This window comes from Triticum aestivum, chromosome 5B, assembly GCF_018294505.1.
Source record: "Triticum aestivum cultivar Chinese Spring chromosome 5B, IWGSC CS RefSeq v2.1, whole genome shotgun sequence".
Taxonomy (NCBI): Eukaryota; Viridiplantae; Streptophyta; class Magnoliopsida; order Poales; family Poaceae; genus Triticum; species Triticum aestivum.
Window position 1 is genome coordinate 126,598,317 of NC_057807.1, and position 16,725 is coordinate 126,615,041.

A 16,725-nucleotide genomic window follows, 5' to 3' on the forward strand; every position below is an offset into this window, starting at 1 on the left:
CCTAACCAGGTCAAAAAGCCAAATTCGGTCCAAATAGCATGAATCCACAAGCACCATGCATATCCACTTTGAACAATGGGGTAACCTGATCAAACAAACTGCAGGGAAGGGCTTACAATCTGGCCTGATTGGTGTCACCAGAAAAATTACTAAGTAATCCTTCGATTCGTCAAGGCGGTGAAGTGGTACAGTCTCCGTTGAGCCAGTCATCTCCAGATCAACAACCTGACAAAAAGTTGACGCCCATTTTTCAAAACTGTGACAAGTTATGTGGCATGATCTATGTTGAGGATAGTTTCGATTTCTAATCCAACTGTACGGAGATACCTATGCAAATCATACTTCTTAGAAAGGCATACGATTCACAAAAATATGCAAACTACCATGAGAAATAAGTGATATATTCCTCATATCTCTGGTCAAGCCATTGTGGCCAAAAAAATGCAGGTCGGAAACAAAAATAATAAATCTTGCATGTTTGTCAACAAACACCTTTCAAAATTCCGAGATCACATATACGACATATCTACCGGACCCTTGATCAAAGTAAAATTCCTTATTACCTTAGCTATTATTCAATGGTGCAGTGGACAATTATGAAACACAAGCACATTGCATACCTAACAAGCATAAACCAAACCGTGGATAATAAGCGCATAAATCCACTTTTACATAATGAACGCTACATCTTATCATTTTCTATTTGGTAAAAAATATCCTATTTGTAATTAGTCAGTTTGTGCTTGTCTCAAAATTATCGAAACATGATATATGCAATGGAAAATGATATGTTTTAACAAGGCCCTCCTGGAAGCGTGTGCTATATAACCGATGTGTCTATGTTGAGCATACCTCAATTTGGTCCTGCAGCACCCACTTTGATGTAGTCTACAGCAATACGCAGCATGTCTGAAGTATTTGTTTGCTGCATATTCAAGAAGAAACTTATTAATATGTCTGTATTGCACGACTTCTCCTAGAGAATAGCTGAACAAATGCGATTCTGAAATCTGAAGTAACTAAGGTCTGAGTCATCAACAACTACAAAGGTTCTGAATTTCCGTGGGCAACACTTCCCACTTTTGATTAGATCGTCAGTTTTAGTACTTTAGTAGTTAGTTTATATCGCTAAATATGTAGGCATGTAGTCGTCATGGTGAAAATCTTCTGCAATTCATGGTGAAAATCTCGTCTCTATGTGGTGACAGAATTGACAGTGTGCAACTGTGCATCAATTCAACTGATTTAGTTACCTTGTCCATGTTGGGCACGAGGTGTTGCAGCCTCCTTAGCAGCCTCTTGCTAATCCTTGTTCTTCTTTCCTAAACAGCATAAGCAAGAAAAATATTCAGTATAAACATATGGCACGAAGACGAACACCAAAAATGCTGCACGAAACTAACTGAAGAAAATATATGAGGGAGTAGAACATTTAATGTATGACCTACTAAGTAAACCTATAAAAATAAAGCCAAGGTGCCGATGGCAGATATACCACCATGGTCACATGAGGGAGAGAAAGAAACCTCACAAAAGTGCCGTTCCTTCAGACTTGAGGTCAATTTCTAGCCTCGTCTTTGTACTGCATATGAGGGAGTAGAGAAACAAAACTCACAAAAGTGACGTTCCTTCAGACTTAAGATCAATTTCTAGCCTCGTCTTTGTACTGCATATGAAACTCGAGTGGTGCTTTGGCTGTGGACCCTGCAACATCAAGTAGTATGTGAACAAATTAAGTGATCGGATCTAAAAATCATCATGAAAAAAACAAAATCTGAGCACCAACATGCTCGAGCTACAGAAACAAAATTCTTCACCAACAATGGTTGATCTATAAAGAAATTAGCTCCAATCTGACATCGATCAATTTGATGAGAATATCGACTATATTAAAGCTAAACTATTCAAAAGATAAATTTACACAGTCTATATACGAAGCGTGAGGTCAACCAACAAAAAAATGGAAGGCAGCCAGTACCTAACCCTTGACAAGTGGAAACAAATGAACAAACCCTGGTACTGTGTATAGTTTGTTAGCACAAGTTCATAAAAAATTAGCACTGAGCTTTTTTATATATACCAAAATAAGTGAACAGTATAGTTTGTTAATAGCTTGGTACTGTGTACAGTATAGTCTGTTCCAGGTACAGAGCACAGTTTGTTAGCTAGTTTGATAACCCAGGTACAGCGCTCAGTCTCCTTACAGTTAGTCATGAGAAAACTGCTGATTTCTTTGTCTGCTTATGGCTGAATCCTAGGAGGGAAACGCTAAAGAAATTGGTAGTGACTTTGGAATCAGTGACAATTTTTCTGAAAAATAAACATTTTCTTAAATGACAAATATATGATATATGTTATTAAGTTTTTTTAAATACACAATGAATATTTTAAAGACACAACACTTTCACAGCTAGGGGGTCAAGAAACAGACTGAACTCCACATATACATTAGATGAAACAGTGAACACATTGCCGTCTGAATCATTTTCATCTTTGATATGGCCTCAAACAACATATACACTACGCAGAAGAGAGGAACATGCAATTCAATATTAACAAATCATAGTTGAATGCATGCGGTTCATACTTCATACTGCATGAAACCAAAATATACAGAACAACTGACCTTTATCACAAAACTTGCATTCCTGTCAGAGAGCACAATAGTGACCAAATTTATAAGAGGTACATTGGTACTTCAGTTTTGCTCTTTACTTGGATCAATTCACTTGGATCAATTTGCTCTTTAACAAACTGCCAAACTTCAAAAGCCAATGGTTGCCAGGTTCCGGATTATCAGTATTTATAGGAGCACCATGTTCTACTGAATTTTCAGCATTGTACCTAAGAATCAAGATAACAAAGTTGTAAATATTCAGGCCACGTGCATTATTCAGATGCGGCTCATTTGGTGGAAGGATACCTTCTAGAACTTCTGGGCAAAGACCGGGCTAGTCCATACAGAGTGTCGGAGTCGAGAAGCCAACCACTGCCACAAAGTTTGGTGAAATCAAAGGAAGAAGAATCCAGCGAAACAACACACTTTTTCTTAGTTCTTCCTTCCTGCCAGCACACAAACAGGGTGCAATCGCAAAGCCCAACCTCATGTAGCTTGTCAACACATTATTCTGCGTCCATTCATTCAAGGGGAGGCAAGTTGAGAGAGCAAAACACAGTGCAGAAGCTCGTACTTGCGGAGCAGCAGCACCATCCCAACCAAACCATCACCTCGCGCGTCTTGAGCTTGAGGCATGAAACGGAAACATGAGCACAACAAAATTAACCAATGCAATGCGTACAAATGGGGCACCCAACCCTGCTGCTGCTCATCTCTGTTTATTCAGACCGGCCTAACTCTTATCTTGAGCATTGCCGCTGCTGAACCTGCACATGAAAAAGCAGACAAATATTGTTATTCTTGTGCTGCCTAATGCCAATAGATCCGACCAATCTACAACTTAGTGTGTAAATTATGAAAAAAAATACAGGGAATGATGGGGGCAGAAGGTTGCAACCGGCCTGGAGATGGACACCATGCCACCACTGAAACTGAGTGTAGGAATCAACTGCAACCCAAACACTATGTGCACAATTAGAAGAAAAAAAAGGAAGTATGAGCTCAGTTCACCATGGGAAGATGAGGAAAGGAGGAAGAAAGAGCTCACGGCTGTGTTGCATCTCTCCTCCATGAACTGGCAACCGTCCTTGACCACTCCCCCTCTGCACGCAGCCACCGGGGTGGGGACCCTGCTGCCCTCACTGCAGCAACCGCTCCTTCTCAACCTGCAGCCGATCTGGAATCATGGCGTGCGGCATCGGATGGTGGCGACCCCCGAAGATGGAGAGCTCAGGAAGGTCGATGGAGAGGGAGGGTGGAGGCCATGGCAGAGGCAAGGACGCCGGGGAGGGGGCAGGGAAAAGGGGGGCGCGAGAGAAGCGGCGGGGGCGAGCCACGACCTCCGTCGCGCCACCATGACCACGGCCTTCTCCTCCTCACGCATCTGCCCCTGCCACCATGACTCTCTCCGTACCCGGATCTCGTGGAGGATGCATCTGAAGAGGGACACCGGCTGGGGGGGAGCGGCCGGCGAGGCTCTGGCCCGGGTCAGAGAGGGAAGCAGGGACGACGTCGAGGGAAGAGGAGAGGAGGAGACGAGCGGGAAGAGGAGGGGCGGCGTGGGGGAGAGGAGGGGACGAGCGGGGAGAGAGGAGGCGGCTGAGGGGGAGGCGAGTGGGACGGGAGGCGGCGGCGAGGGTTTCTCCACGGCAGCGTTTCTGATTTATACCCTGCACATGAAAAGACTAAAATGCCCCGGGCGGGGCACGGAATTTACAAGGGGTGGCGTGAGTACTATTCATGACGATCAGAGGCGACGTGGTTACCTTCATCCTGCCTAGCACTTCTTGAGGCTTTATATGTAATAATGTGGATGATGCGCCATAGAGAAGATGATGCGCTTGTCTAACTAGCTTTTTAGAATATATTACTGCACAGTAATCTCTTGATTTACACCCCTCTCTCTACTGTCATCCACTACCCATAGCAGATCGTGAGATCAATGGTGTATTAACCGTCAAGGACTGAAGTTAAGGATTGTATTGGCCGAGGCCCATAAAATCTACTCCCTCCGTCCTTTAAAGAGTGTACTTCCAATTTTGTTGGGGGTCAAACTATCTCAAAGTTTGACCGAGTTTGTGTAAAAATATATTAATGTTTGTGAAATCAAATAGGTATATGATGAAAGTATATTTTATCACGAATCTAATGCTACTAATTTGATGGCATAAATGTTGATGTATTATTATATAAACACGGTCAATATAAAAAAGTTTGACTTTCCAAGAAAGTTGGAAGTACACTCTTTAAAGGACGGAGGGAGTAACACGCTAACTATAATTTTGTGATGTCTACAACGTTCACCTTGTATAAATAAAAGCTCGGTCGCATTTGCATTTTGTTTAATGTTGTTCAAAAGAATTGATGTCCAATTTTCATTAAGAATTTAAAAACTATACACTGAGTGCTTCTTTAGTTAAAACGATCGTCATTGATAGTTTGGATGCCTAGGATATGTTTAATTTGAGTGAGTCAAATATGATTTTTCTTAAGGAATCCTTTGCACCACATTTGAAAGCAAAATTTCAATCCACCACGACGTCTTGATTTATTTTTTGTGGTGCAACGGAGGATATAAGTGCGAATGACATGCAAACATGTGTTTTTCAAATCCTACAAATCAAAGAGGGACTGAATCATATATTTTTGGGTCCACCATACAAGTTCGAAACTGAGAAAAGAAAAGTACATACGCTATTACCACAGAGATAGTCGTTATATAAATTGTTCGAGTTACATTTGACCTTCATCAGGTCGCCACTAGGAGGCTTTGATCGCCTCATGTTTTTCTCATCCAACAGGGGATACTTACATTTTACCAAGACAAACTCTACTAATATAAGATCAACATCACTTAATGCCACTGGTCTTGCCAAGGCATGTAAATAAGAAGCATATACCTATATATCATAAATTTGCAAGCTGAAAACAGTAGGCATGCTAGTTGGGCTTGAAGAACTTGAGCTTCATCCCGGTGTTAATGATGCTCCAGACACCACCCACAGAGGAGGCCAAGCTGAAGGCGGTGCTGAGCAGCGCGAGGCCCCAGTTCACGTACCAGCTGTAGCTGAACCTCTCAGGCTTCTTGATACAGATCCACATGAAGCATGGGTAGGCAAACGTCACCGGCAGCGTTAGGCCGCCCAGAAGGCCGGCGAGGCTAGACAGGAACGGCAGAGCGATGCCGATGAAGAGCGAGATGAACCCGTAGAAGATCCTGAACCCAGACCGGACCCAGACTGAGCAGGGCCGGTTGGTGCGACCTGTGTAGAAGGCCTCAAAGATGTCGAACACCGGCATGGAGTATATCTGGAAGCTGCTAAGGCAGTTGAACACGACGAGGAGGAACGTCACCGCAAGGAGCCCACGAGAGATGTCGTGGCCGTGGAAGATGTAGAGGGCGGTCAGGATCCCTCCAGGTGGCATCTGCCAGCATGGGAAAGAACAACAGAAAAGTTTCAAGGATTGTTAGCAAAAAAAGAAAAGAAAAAGATGCAGCACAACGGGATGGTGAGTGAGGAGTGAATGATTGAAGTACTTGCCATGTTTCCGTAGGCCCAGTAACCTCCAATGGCAACAGGGAAGATGCACATTGCAATCAGAAGATATGCCGCTTTTGCCCCGCGCCACATAGGCACATGTGCAGGGTGTTTGAAAGTCGACGGCATCGTCGCCTGGTAGTTGTGAAATTAATTTAAATAAAACAAATGAAGCCACCAAATAGAACTACATAGTACTGAAAGTCTAACAGGACTGGTCGCTGAGTAGTACTAACCTGTATTTCTAATGAGAGTGGTGGCGGTGTGTAGTGCCTCAACCCAAAAGGCAGGAGGCATACCGGCTTGTAAGAGCAAGGTACGAACGACGTCGTTGGTGGTACGGATGTGACGTTCGGCTTTTCCGGAGAGGTATGGGGGCACGTGAGACGAAAGGAGATGCCGTGAGAAGAGAAGTAGTCGCGTAGTGCGGTAGTAAGAAACTCCCCACCATTGTCACATTGCACACACCGAATGAGAACACCGAATTGGGTAAAAATAAAATGAAGGAAACGAAGTAAAATGGCACAAGTGTCGGATTTGGCACGCAGCGGAAAAGTCCAAGAAAAATGAGTGTAATCATCAATAATGACAAGATAATATTTATAGCCAGAGTAGCTCAAGACCGGCGACATCCAAACATCACAATGGATTAAATGAAATGGGGCAGTAGTGTAGGAGGTGGAGGTGGCAAAGGGCAGCCGTGTATGCTTGCCCATTTGACACGCACTACAGAGATGGGAGGGCCGGGCATCATTATTACATGTGGTAAGAAAATCCAAAGGAAAACGGGAAAAAGTACATGAGCTAGGATGCCCAAGCCGCCTATGCCAGAGATCATGGGTGGAGATGACGAATGCTTGCGTGGTGGTGGCGCCTTTATTTGCATGGAAGGGGTATAAATCACCATCACTGTTGACCCTCAGGAGCACCTCCTTGGTTGCTAGGTCCTTCACGGAAAATCCAAGGGGGTCAAACTCAACAGAACACAAATTGTCACGAGTGAATTTACGAACGGAAATGATATTTTTGACGATATTAGGAGACAAAGAATATGGCGAAGGTAGAAGGGTTTGGGAGGGAGATGAGCAGTACCAATAGCAAGCACAGGGAGCCGAGAACCATTACCGACAATAATATGACGAGTGTAAGGAGCTAATAGGGAACGAAACGAGGACAAAGTACCTGGATCCCCGGTGACGTGGGACGCCGCACCCGTATCCATAATCCAGTCGGCGTTCAGAGGGAAGGCGGATCCGTAGCTCGGAGCCGCGTGGTACATGGCCGAGGCGTCCCAGTGAGGGGGAGCCGCGGCGTACGGTGTGGGAGCAGGTGGCGCCGGCGTGGTAGAGTAGAGCAGCGGGTAGGCCTGCGTTGGAGCGCCCGGACGGGGCCCAAGCACGCCCGCCGAGTTCGGCGGGATCCAAGGAGCACGAGGCGGAGGGAAAGGCGCCCTGACGGGAGCGAAGTAGCCCAGCCAGGGGGTGGCGCCAGCACCGCGGCCAGGAGGAGTATCGCCGCGGCCACGGCCGCGGCCGCGCCCACGGTTGCCGCGCCCACGGTGCGCCCCGAGCTGGCCACCACGCCCGCCGCCGCCATGAGCAGCGCGATCACCGCGATCGCCATCGCGATCACCACCACGGTCGCCGCCGCGGGCACCGCCACGATCCCCACGTTCGTCGTTCTGGACAGCGAGCACCTGAGAGCTTTCGCCGCGGGCGCGCCTGTCCAGGGAGAGCTCGGCGAGGACAAGACGGGACCGCGCTTGCTGGAAGGTGGGGAGGGGAATGATGGACTGGATGATGGCGGCCTGCATGGCGAACTTGGGGCCCAGCCCGTCCAGCATCTGCAGGGTCAGAGTACGATCAGTCACGGGCTCGCGGACGTCGGCGAGCGCGGTGGCGATGCCCTGGAGACGGCGACAGTAGTCGTTGATGCAGAGGTCGCCGCGAACCGTCGCCCGGAACTCCTGGCCGAGATGCATCGCGTGCTCGGCCTCGTTGGCGAGGAAGTACTCGTGGATCCTAGTCCAGATGGTGAAGGCGGTGGAGCCGGGAGGAGCGACGATATCGAGGAGGTCCCCCTCAATGGTGGTGAAGAACCAGAGGATGACGGTGTTGTCGTCATCACGCCAGGCCTGGTCAGCCAGCCGTTGGGCCGAGCCCTCCCGCACGTGGCTCTCTGCATGGTAGCGTGCGAGAAGGAGGTTGATGTAGTTGCGCCAGTGCTGGAAGTTGGTGCCGTCCAAAGCGAGCTTGAAGTCGATGACGCCGGAAACGCTCGCCGGCAGAGCCGGAGAGGCACCGCAGGAGGAAGGAGACGCAGCGGGATTGGGTGGGAGGGTGGTAAGAGGAAGAGCTGAGCCGGAGTTGTCGATGGAGAGCGGAGCGCGGGGGCGCGCCTCGACGCTGGGATCAGCAGGGAGGGCTGCTGTAGCGGCACCGTCGGCGAGCGCGGCGGCGGCGGCTGCAGCCTTGGAGGAGTCGGCATCTGCCTGAGGAGAAGAAGGAGGAGTAACCATCGCTCTGATACCAAACTGAGCCGTAAACTCTATGTGTATTGCGAGAGAGCGGAGCTCGGTTACATATACATCGAGACCCCTACATGCAGGGCACGTCTCGTGGTGGTTGCGTTAGACTAGGAGGGATCCTGAAGACTAGCCTACCTAGTTACAACAGATTACAGGATAATCATCAACACAAGTGTACATACAATGAACGTGACAGTTCAACAAAAGATTGTGTCCCCTGAATGCGAAGGCTATTATCCCAAGAGCATTCAAGGTAGAAAACAGTGATGAGCCAAAAGAAGTGGATCTCACTTGTTCATAAGAGACTGCCGCCGGCCGTTGCTGGCTCACAGAGAGAACCCACGACATGGTGCAGTACATTATCGCTGTGGCGCCACCGATAAGCGAAAGCCCAGCAATCGAGTTGAGATTCGGGAGCTGGGAAAGAATGACTGCCAAGGATGTGAATACCAAGTACCACTCGACCGTCGAAATAGGGCTCGGTGTACAAAGGGGGCCGCACACTATTTGGTAAAAGAGCTTCATAGTCTCCCCTCCAACAAGGATCAATGCAGTTGCAGTGCCCGCCGAAAGATAAATAGTTGGGGAAAGAGCTAGCCACACTCCCAGTTTTTCTCCTGAATGAACAGATAGAAATCAGCAACTCAGCTAATTTTACAGTCCAACAAAATGAATTTCCAGTAATCCATGTAGCAGCAGCTCAGCAGACAATCTAGGCAACATTGCATATACTAACTCTTATAACAACAGGCAATAATTGGTTAATTACTCAAAGTGTGTGTTGCAATGGTTTGATTAGACGGATCATGGAGTGATTGTGGTAGCAGAAAGTTCCACATTTTACGCCACTGTAGCATGAGAGTGATATGCTATAACCGTTAAGCAGTCATTTCTACTGTTCCAGATGTGGATCAAATATGAGAGTGATTGTACATTAAGCTGGCACTACCCATGCTTGAACACTACACCTAGCTAATAATGTTAAAAAGATTCTTCCGTTAAGCTACATGAAACAGATCGTCAACATTGACAACGACTCCAAACATGGCACATTATTGACAGCAAACATTGGCACATATATCCAGGTTGGAATCAAGAGTTAATTGCCATGAATTTGCAAAATAGCGAAGGGCATGTCTTTGTCTCACCAAATGCAGCTTGTGCAAGCTCCACATATCTGTTGTACCTCCTGCCTGGGACTGCTTCATGAAGCTTGACTAGAATGGAGAGTGTGTATAGTTGCCAGTAGTAAGCAACAGTCAATGATATTATTCCCCAGCTCCTACAGTATAAGAGATCCATATGTTAGGATTGGAATATGCTCTTATCCTTCTAGTATCATGTTAGGATATTTTTTACAACATATATGTTGCGCATTGTATCGATATTGTATACAATACGTAATTTTCGCTTATCAATACACCTCATGCCTTTATTAGAGGCGGCTGTACATACTTGCAACACTTAGGACTCAGTAAGATCTAAAATCAAGTAAAAAGGTAGATGAAAACCACGTTTCCAAATTACATGTTCTTTTAATACTAACACCTTTACACAGTTTCTGATGTGTTTAAACTTGTAAACATTTGCATTCTCATATATACAAGCTGCAACAATCTTGAAAGTAAACATGCATCTAAACTAGAAAATAACTTGTTACCCCTTCAATTTTGTTTATACAACTTTAGCACTGAACTTAAAGCCTTAAACAATCTGACCAATCTAAATAATGTTTGATTTTGAGGTTAGAACAGAACATGTACAAAAATAAAATCCAGGAGAACAAAGTTGAAAAGGGGGGAACGAGGAACAATGGCAGCATGCTGTGAGGGGGAGTATTTAACCAAAAACTATCACAATTCACGGAACCGTGACGAAAAACTATCACTTTACGATTTTGTCCCGAAAACTACCACTTTTTTGCTAATCTATGACTAAAAACTACCATGTGTGTAAATCAACAGATTCATCCATTTTAAACACGTTTATGATAGACCTGCCCCGCATGTAAGTGCTGCTCGCCGGCGCAGGGGGTGCGCGGCGGAGCTGCTGCTGCTCGCCGGCGCGCGCGGGAGGGGGGGGGGGCGTGCGCGGGGGGCTGCTGCTCGCCGGCGCAGGGGGGAGGGGCGTGCGCGGAGGAGCTGCTGCTCGCCGGCGCAGGGGGTGCGCGGCAGAGCTGCTGCTTCTCGCCGGCGCGGGAGGGGTGTGCCTGCTGCTTCCCGGCGCAGGGAGTGCGCGGAGGAGCCGCTGCTCGCCGGCGCGGGGGGGGGGGGGGGGCGACGGAGCTGCTGCCGGCCGAGATCCGTCGCGGGCAGGCCCCAGGCCGCCGCTCGGTCGCACCGCGGGCGAGTTGCGAGCGGGACTCCTCGAGGTGGGGCGGGAGGCGGGGCAGCTCCGGCAGGGAAGGGCGCGGGGGCGGGCGGCTCTGGCTGCTCCAGCAGCGACCCGCAGCCCGGCGGCTCCAGCGGCGAAGGTCGTCGTCGGCGGCGACCAGCGCAGCCAGGGGCGAAGGGCGGCGGGGAGGGGGGAGGGGCACCCGCGGCCACGGCCAGCGACTCCAGCGGCGAGCGGCTTCCGCGGTTGCACCTGCGGCGAAGTGCGGCTCCGGCTGCACATGTTGGCCCGTTGGCGCCTGAAATATGGGCCCGGCCTGGCAGAAACGTGATTAACCGCGGCGAAGTGGGCGGTTCCACGACATGGTAGTTTTTAATCATAGATTAGCAAAAAAGTGGTAGTTTTCGGGATAAAATCGTAAAGTGATAGTTTTTCGTCACGGTTCCGTGAATTGTGGTAGTTTTTGATTAAATACTCTGTGAGGGGGGAGGGCCGGAGGGGGTTGCTGGTGTTTAGGATGTGAGAATGAATGGCGAGTGAGGTTACTGACCATCCGAGGGCGGGGAAGGCGAGTGGGAGGAGGAGCGCCTGGAACCCAAGGCCGGCGTTGAGAGAGTGGAATGCAGCGTAGCTGGCGTTGCCGCTGCGGCTCTCGGTGATGGGGAGCCAGGCGTCCTGCGGGTTGAGGCGCGTGAGGTGGCCCACCTCCTCCAGGTAGCCGCGCAGCCCCTCCACCACCCGGCGCACCGGCGTCCCAGCGCCGCTGGTCGCCGCCCCTCCCCTCCTGACCGGCGGCGTGGACATCCCCTCCGGCGTGGACAGCCCCCGTGGCGTCACGGGGATCGACACCAGCTCCGGCTCCCCCGCCCCCTCCGCCATTGCCGCCATCCCTTCCCTTGGACGACTTGGAGTGGGTTCTTCTTCTTGTTCTTGGAGCGCGGCGCGGCAGTGTGTGTGACTGTGAGCGAGGAGAAGTGATTTTCTTGGAGCTCGTGGGGAAGGGTTGAAAGAAAAGAAAAGGTGGTGGTGGAGTGGGGGACAGACGGGGAGGGGGCGTGTGTCGGAGAAGGCCCCGTCCTTTCTCTGTCGGGCGAGGAGAGAGAAGCTCAAGCATGGGGACGGACGGATAACACTTCCGTAGAGAGAGGGAGAGTTGCATGCAGACTCGCAGTAGTAGTACTACGACTACGATTTTTTGTCGAAAAGGACCACCTGTGCGAATGAATTGCTAAAAAGAACCACTTACAGATCAATTTGACAAAAAAGACCCCCTCGGCCGTGGCGGCAGGTGCGGCAGGCGACACGTGGCACCTGCCGCCACGCTGCAAGACGGCGGCACTGTATCGCCTGGCAGAACGGGATCTGGCGCTGGCGACTGAACGGCAGCAGCGTGTGGGGCCCGGCCGCCAAGGCGCATGGCGGCAGTACTGTACAGCCTGGGCCCGGCCGCCTCGTGGGCTGGCGGCAATACAATTGCTTGATCAGGCCTGATTGTAATCGATACGATTAATTGAGAAAAAGGAGGGGTTGATCACATGCATGTTGCATGCAGGTAGGCGTCGTTTTCTTTGTGAAAGCACAGAGCAACATCATTTGTTCTCTAGCGGATGTTTATATATGCATCAAAAGCATTGTCACCATTCTGATTTATGTGTCCAGCGGCTGGCCGAGCGACCAGCTCTTCCATGCCATCTTATCGGCTGCAGTGCCGACCCCGCAACAGGGCTGCCGCCAGCCCGGGAGGCGGCAGGGCCCAGGCTGTACAGTACTGCGGCCATGCGCCTTGGCGGCCGGCCCCCACACGCCGCTGCTGTTCCGTCGCCAGCGCCAAATCCTGTTCTGCCAAGCGATACAGTATTGCCGTCTTGCAGCGTGGCGGCAGGTGGCACGTGTCGCCTGCCGCACCTGCCGCCACGGTCAAGGGGGTCTTTTTTGTCAAATTGATCTGCAGGTGGTCTTTTTTAGCAATTCGTTCGCGCAGGTGGTCCTTTTCGACAAAAAATCCTACGACTACCATGGCGTGGTGCAGTGCAATGGCGTGTGTGGAGGAGAAAAATCGACGAGCCGCACGAACTTCCGTACTGCTACACTGTAGATGGCGTGCGCCGATGCCTGGCTGGTGTGAATAGCTCGACTGTTCAGACGTGGTGGAGGAGTCGTCGGGTGCAGAGCTTTGCATCCGTAGGTGTGGTCATTTCGCTAAGATCGCGCTCGTGCCTTGTGGGGGAAGGAGATCCCAGCGTCAGAGCGTGAAATGGATGCGACGCACATGGGTGGGTGCTTCACAAAATGACGCGGACGGATGGGCGGCACTTGAATACCAAGCCATTTTTTTCAATGGTGAATACCAAGACTTAGACGACCATTTTAAGCCCATATAAATGAATAGAAAATATAATTTCCCTCCAAGGTACTAGTTCTTTTGACAGCAGGAAGAGGGGTTTCCCTTGAAACAAAACAAAACAAAAAACAGCAGGAAGAGATGTCCCAGAAACATGCCCTGTTTGGATTGCGGCTATTTTTGCCACATATTGCCACCCTTGCCTCTTTTGAGTTGCTCAAAAATTTTATCCATACTTTGGCTTGCCTAAAAAAATCTTGTCGTACATTTTGCATCTATGACATGTGGGGCTTACTGCTAATAAAAAAAATATTTCTGCCTTAGTTGTGGCAAGAACCAAACACACACCTTGGACAAATTTGTCTAAGTTGAGGTGCGGCAAGTTGCGGCTTAGACCAAATAGTCACCGCATGCGAAAGGATCCCAAGAATCATGAAAATTACAAACATGTCATTTCTTCTTGCAAACATGATCCAACAAATACACGTAGATCGCAATCGAGTCCTGATGCAAAAGTCGATCCGGCCGGAGACGCTATCCAAGTCACCATCGTTGACAATTACCTAGCCGGCATGCGGGAAGGTGAAGAGGGCCTTGTGATTTTGAAGGTAGAAGAGAAGAACCAACGGGGTTGACGTTGAGCCGAAGTCATGGATCAACCCTGTCTCTCATAGATGCATATCAGAGACAACCGAGGGACAAACCAAAGAGGTTGGAGGAATACTAGCTCCAACACCAAGGTCATTGTTATGCTTCTTAGAGCATTTACAGCTAGACATAGCAAATATGATCCCTTAAATGCCTGCGGACGCACCGGACCAGTGATCGGGCGTGTCCGTTTTGAACCCCTATTTATTCGTCCGTGCAACCACGCTTCTCATTTTTCCTTCCATATGTCCGGTCACTTGCACGTGATTGGTGAAGATGAAGAAAGAAAAATAAAAGAATGAATAACGAAAGAGAAAAGGTGGTCTGGGGTGGGGTCGCGTCCTATGTGGCGGAATGCCCGGGCGCGTCCGTGAGCCCTCATATTCTCCCATATTTGAGATGGATATGAGGGTTCGCGGACAGCTCGGATGTATATGGATGATACGAGGGGTCCGGTCGGGTCACTTTTTTTTTTCTCTTCTGTCCGGTCATCGGTTGGGCGCGTCCGCGGGCGTACAAAGGATGGTTTGAGGAGTCCGGCTGTAGATGATGTTAGAAGATGAAAATGGTCATAGCCAGCTTCCTTGTCCCTTGGTACATCGGGTCTAGGGACACGAACGCCAAATTCAACGCCATCGATCCTCCTTTCAACCATCTCGGCAGCGAAACACAAGGCAGAGGCTCCCGAATCCACTTGATCAGGGCTAGCAAGACGAGCTTATTTGAGGAGCTAATGTCGGATCCACCCAGTGCAGGAGCCATCGCATATAGAAGGTGACCGGATAGGCAAAGGGCATCCACTAGCCACACCTTGAATGCGTTGATAGGATTCTCGATTACGACATACACGTAGGATAGTTTAGTATGTCTAGAGGAGGGAGGGTGACTAGACTACAAGCAACCTAGAGGATTTTTCCTAATTTTAAATTTTTGACAATTGTGAGCTTAGCTAGTGGTGGCTGATGAAGTCACCTACTAGAGATAGGGTCAAGGACCTGTCATCTGGGGCCCACCTGGACCCCACACTATGATTGGTGGGTCTCAGGACCACGCGAGCATTCAGATGCGAGTATCAGCAGGTCCACTCGGACACCTCGACGACACTCGGACCACCACTCTCCAGTCAACACGACCACCATCGCTCGGACAAGAGAGGTGAAGGAACGATGTGTGAGCTGCAACGGTCGAGGGATCCTAAGTCATTCTTAGAGTAGAGTCATAGCTACCGTTACTTGTAACTGTTGTAGTTGTGACTATTTATAATTATAACAACCGTAGTTATGAACATTAAGTGCCCCGACGACGTGGGAGTGCTGGAGGCTGCGGCGCACTCTATATAAGCGGTCCTCCTCCTCCAGAGCTAGGGTTAAGCAACCTCTGTAATCATACCCCTCAAAGAAAACAAGCCTCAGGGCACGAGACATAGGGCTATTACCTTCTCCGAGAGGGGCCAAAACTCATAAAACATCAAGTGTTACACCTGCGCTGTAGCTAGGCTCTGCCCCACTTTCGTATCCCTGGTACTCATTGCAGGATCGTAACCCCGATAGTTGGTGCCCACCATGGGGCAAGGTGTCTGGCTTTTTTACGGCACAGGTGGATTTCCACCATCGTCATCATCATGTTAGTCGGTGGCGAGATCCATTTTGGAGCACTCAGCTTCATCGCCGACAACTCAGCATGGCTTCACGAGGCCCCGCTGGACATGGAGGCGCTGCCCATCCGTGGCGCGGCGCACTTCCATGCATCCTCGTTTGGAGTCCTTCTCCGACAGCCCTCGGTGCCGTAACAAGTGGCTCCTCTCCTCCCCGTTGTGCGCCATCGCAAGCGCTCTGGACGTTCATGGTTGTGATACATCTCCAACGTATCTATAATTTTTTATTGTTCCATGCTATTATATTATCTGTTTTGGATGTTTAATGGGCATTAATATGCTATTTTATATTATTTTTAGGACCAACCTATTAACCGAGGGCCCAGTGCCAGTTTCTGTTTTTTGCCTATTTTAGAGTTTTGCAGAAAAGGAATACCAAATGGAGTCCAAACGGAATGAAACCTTTGCGGTGATATTTCTTAGATCGAAAGCAAACCAGAAGACTTGGAGATGAAGTCGGAGACGCAACGAGGAAGACACGAGGTAGGAGGGTGCGCCCCCACCCTCGTGGGCCCCTCGTGGCTCCCCTGACCTAGTCCCTTCGCCCATATATATACTCTTATACTCTAAAAACATCAGGGGGAGCCACGAAACCACTTTCCACCGCCGCAACCTTCTGTACCTGTGAGATCCCATCTAGGGGCATTTTCTTGCATCCTGTCGGAGGGGGATTCGATCACGGAGGGCTTCTATATCAACACCATTACCTCTCCGATGAAGCTTGAGTAGTTTACCACAGACCTTCGGGTCCATAGTTATTAGCTAGATGGCTTCTTCTTCCTCTTTGATTCTCAATACCATGTTCTCCTCGATGTTCTTGGAGATCTATTCAATGTAATACTCTTTTGCGGTGTGTTTGCCGAGATCCGGTGAATTGTGGATTTATGATCAAGATTATCTATGAATATTATTTGGTTCTTCTCTAAATTCTTATATGCATGATTTGATATCTTTGCAAGTCTCTTCGAATTATCGGTTTAGTTTGGCCTACTAGATTGATCTTTCTTGCAATGGGAGAAGTGCTTAGCTTTGGGTTCAATCTTGCGGTGTCCTTTCCCAGTGACA

The 16,725-nt window shown here is 49.1% G+C and overlaps 2 protein-coding genes across 2 annotated transcripts; both read right to left on the reverse strand.

Annotated features, from left to right (window-relative positions):
• Positions 1-1,253: 1,253 nt before the first annotated feature.
• On the reverse strand, positions 1,254-3,715 carry LOC123110767 (uncharacterized). Its single transcript, XM_044531374.1, has 5 exons — positions 3,103-3,715; positions 2,924-2,989; positions 2,730-2,844; positions 1,616-1,704; positions 1,254-1,322 (listed from the first exon to the last, which is right to left on the reverse strand). The coding sequence occupies exons 1-5, from the start codon at positions 3,105-3,107 to the stop codon at positions 1,289-1,291; spliced, it is 309 nt and encodes a 102-aa protein (XP_044387309.1). The 5' UTR covers positions 3,108-3,715; the 3' UTR covers positions 1,254-1,288.
• A 1,609-nt stretch (positions 3,716-5,324) lies between these two features.
• LOC123110769 (lysine histidine transporter-like 8) lies at positions 5,325-12,111 on the reverse strand. The gene is made up of 5 exons (XM_044531376.1): positions 11,568-12,111; positions 9,832-9,965; positions 8,873-9,300; positions 6,160-6,291; positions 5,325-6,043 (listed from the first exon to the last, which is right to left on the reverse strand). Exons 1-5 carry the CDS (start codon positions 11,903-11,905, stop codon positions 5,558-5,560), a joined length of 1,518 nt encoding a protein of 505 aa, XP_044387311.1. The 5' UTR covers positions 11,906-12,111; the 3' UTR covers positions 5,325-5,557.
• Positions 12,112-16,725: the final 4,614 nt, after the last annotated feature.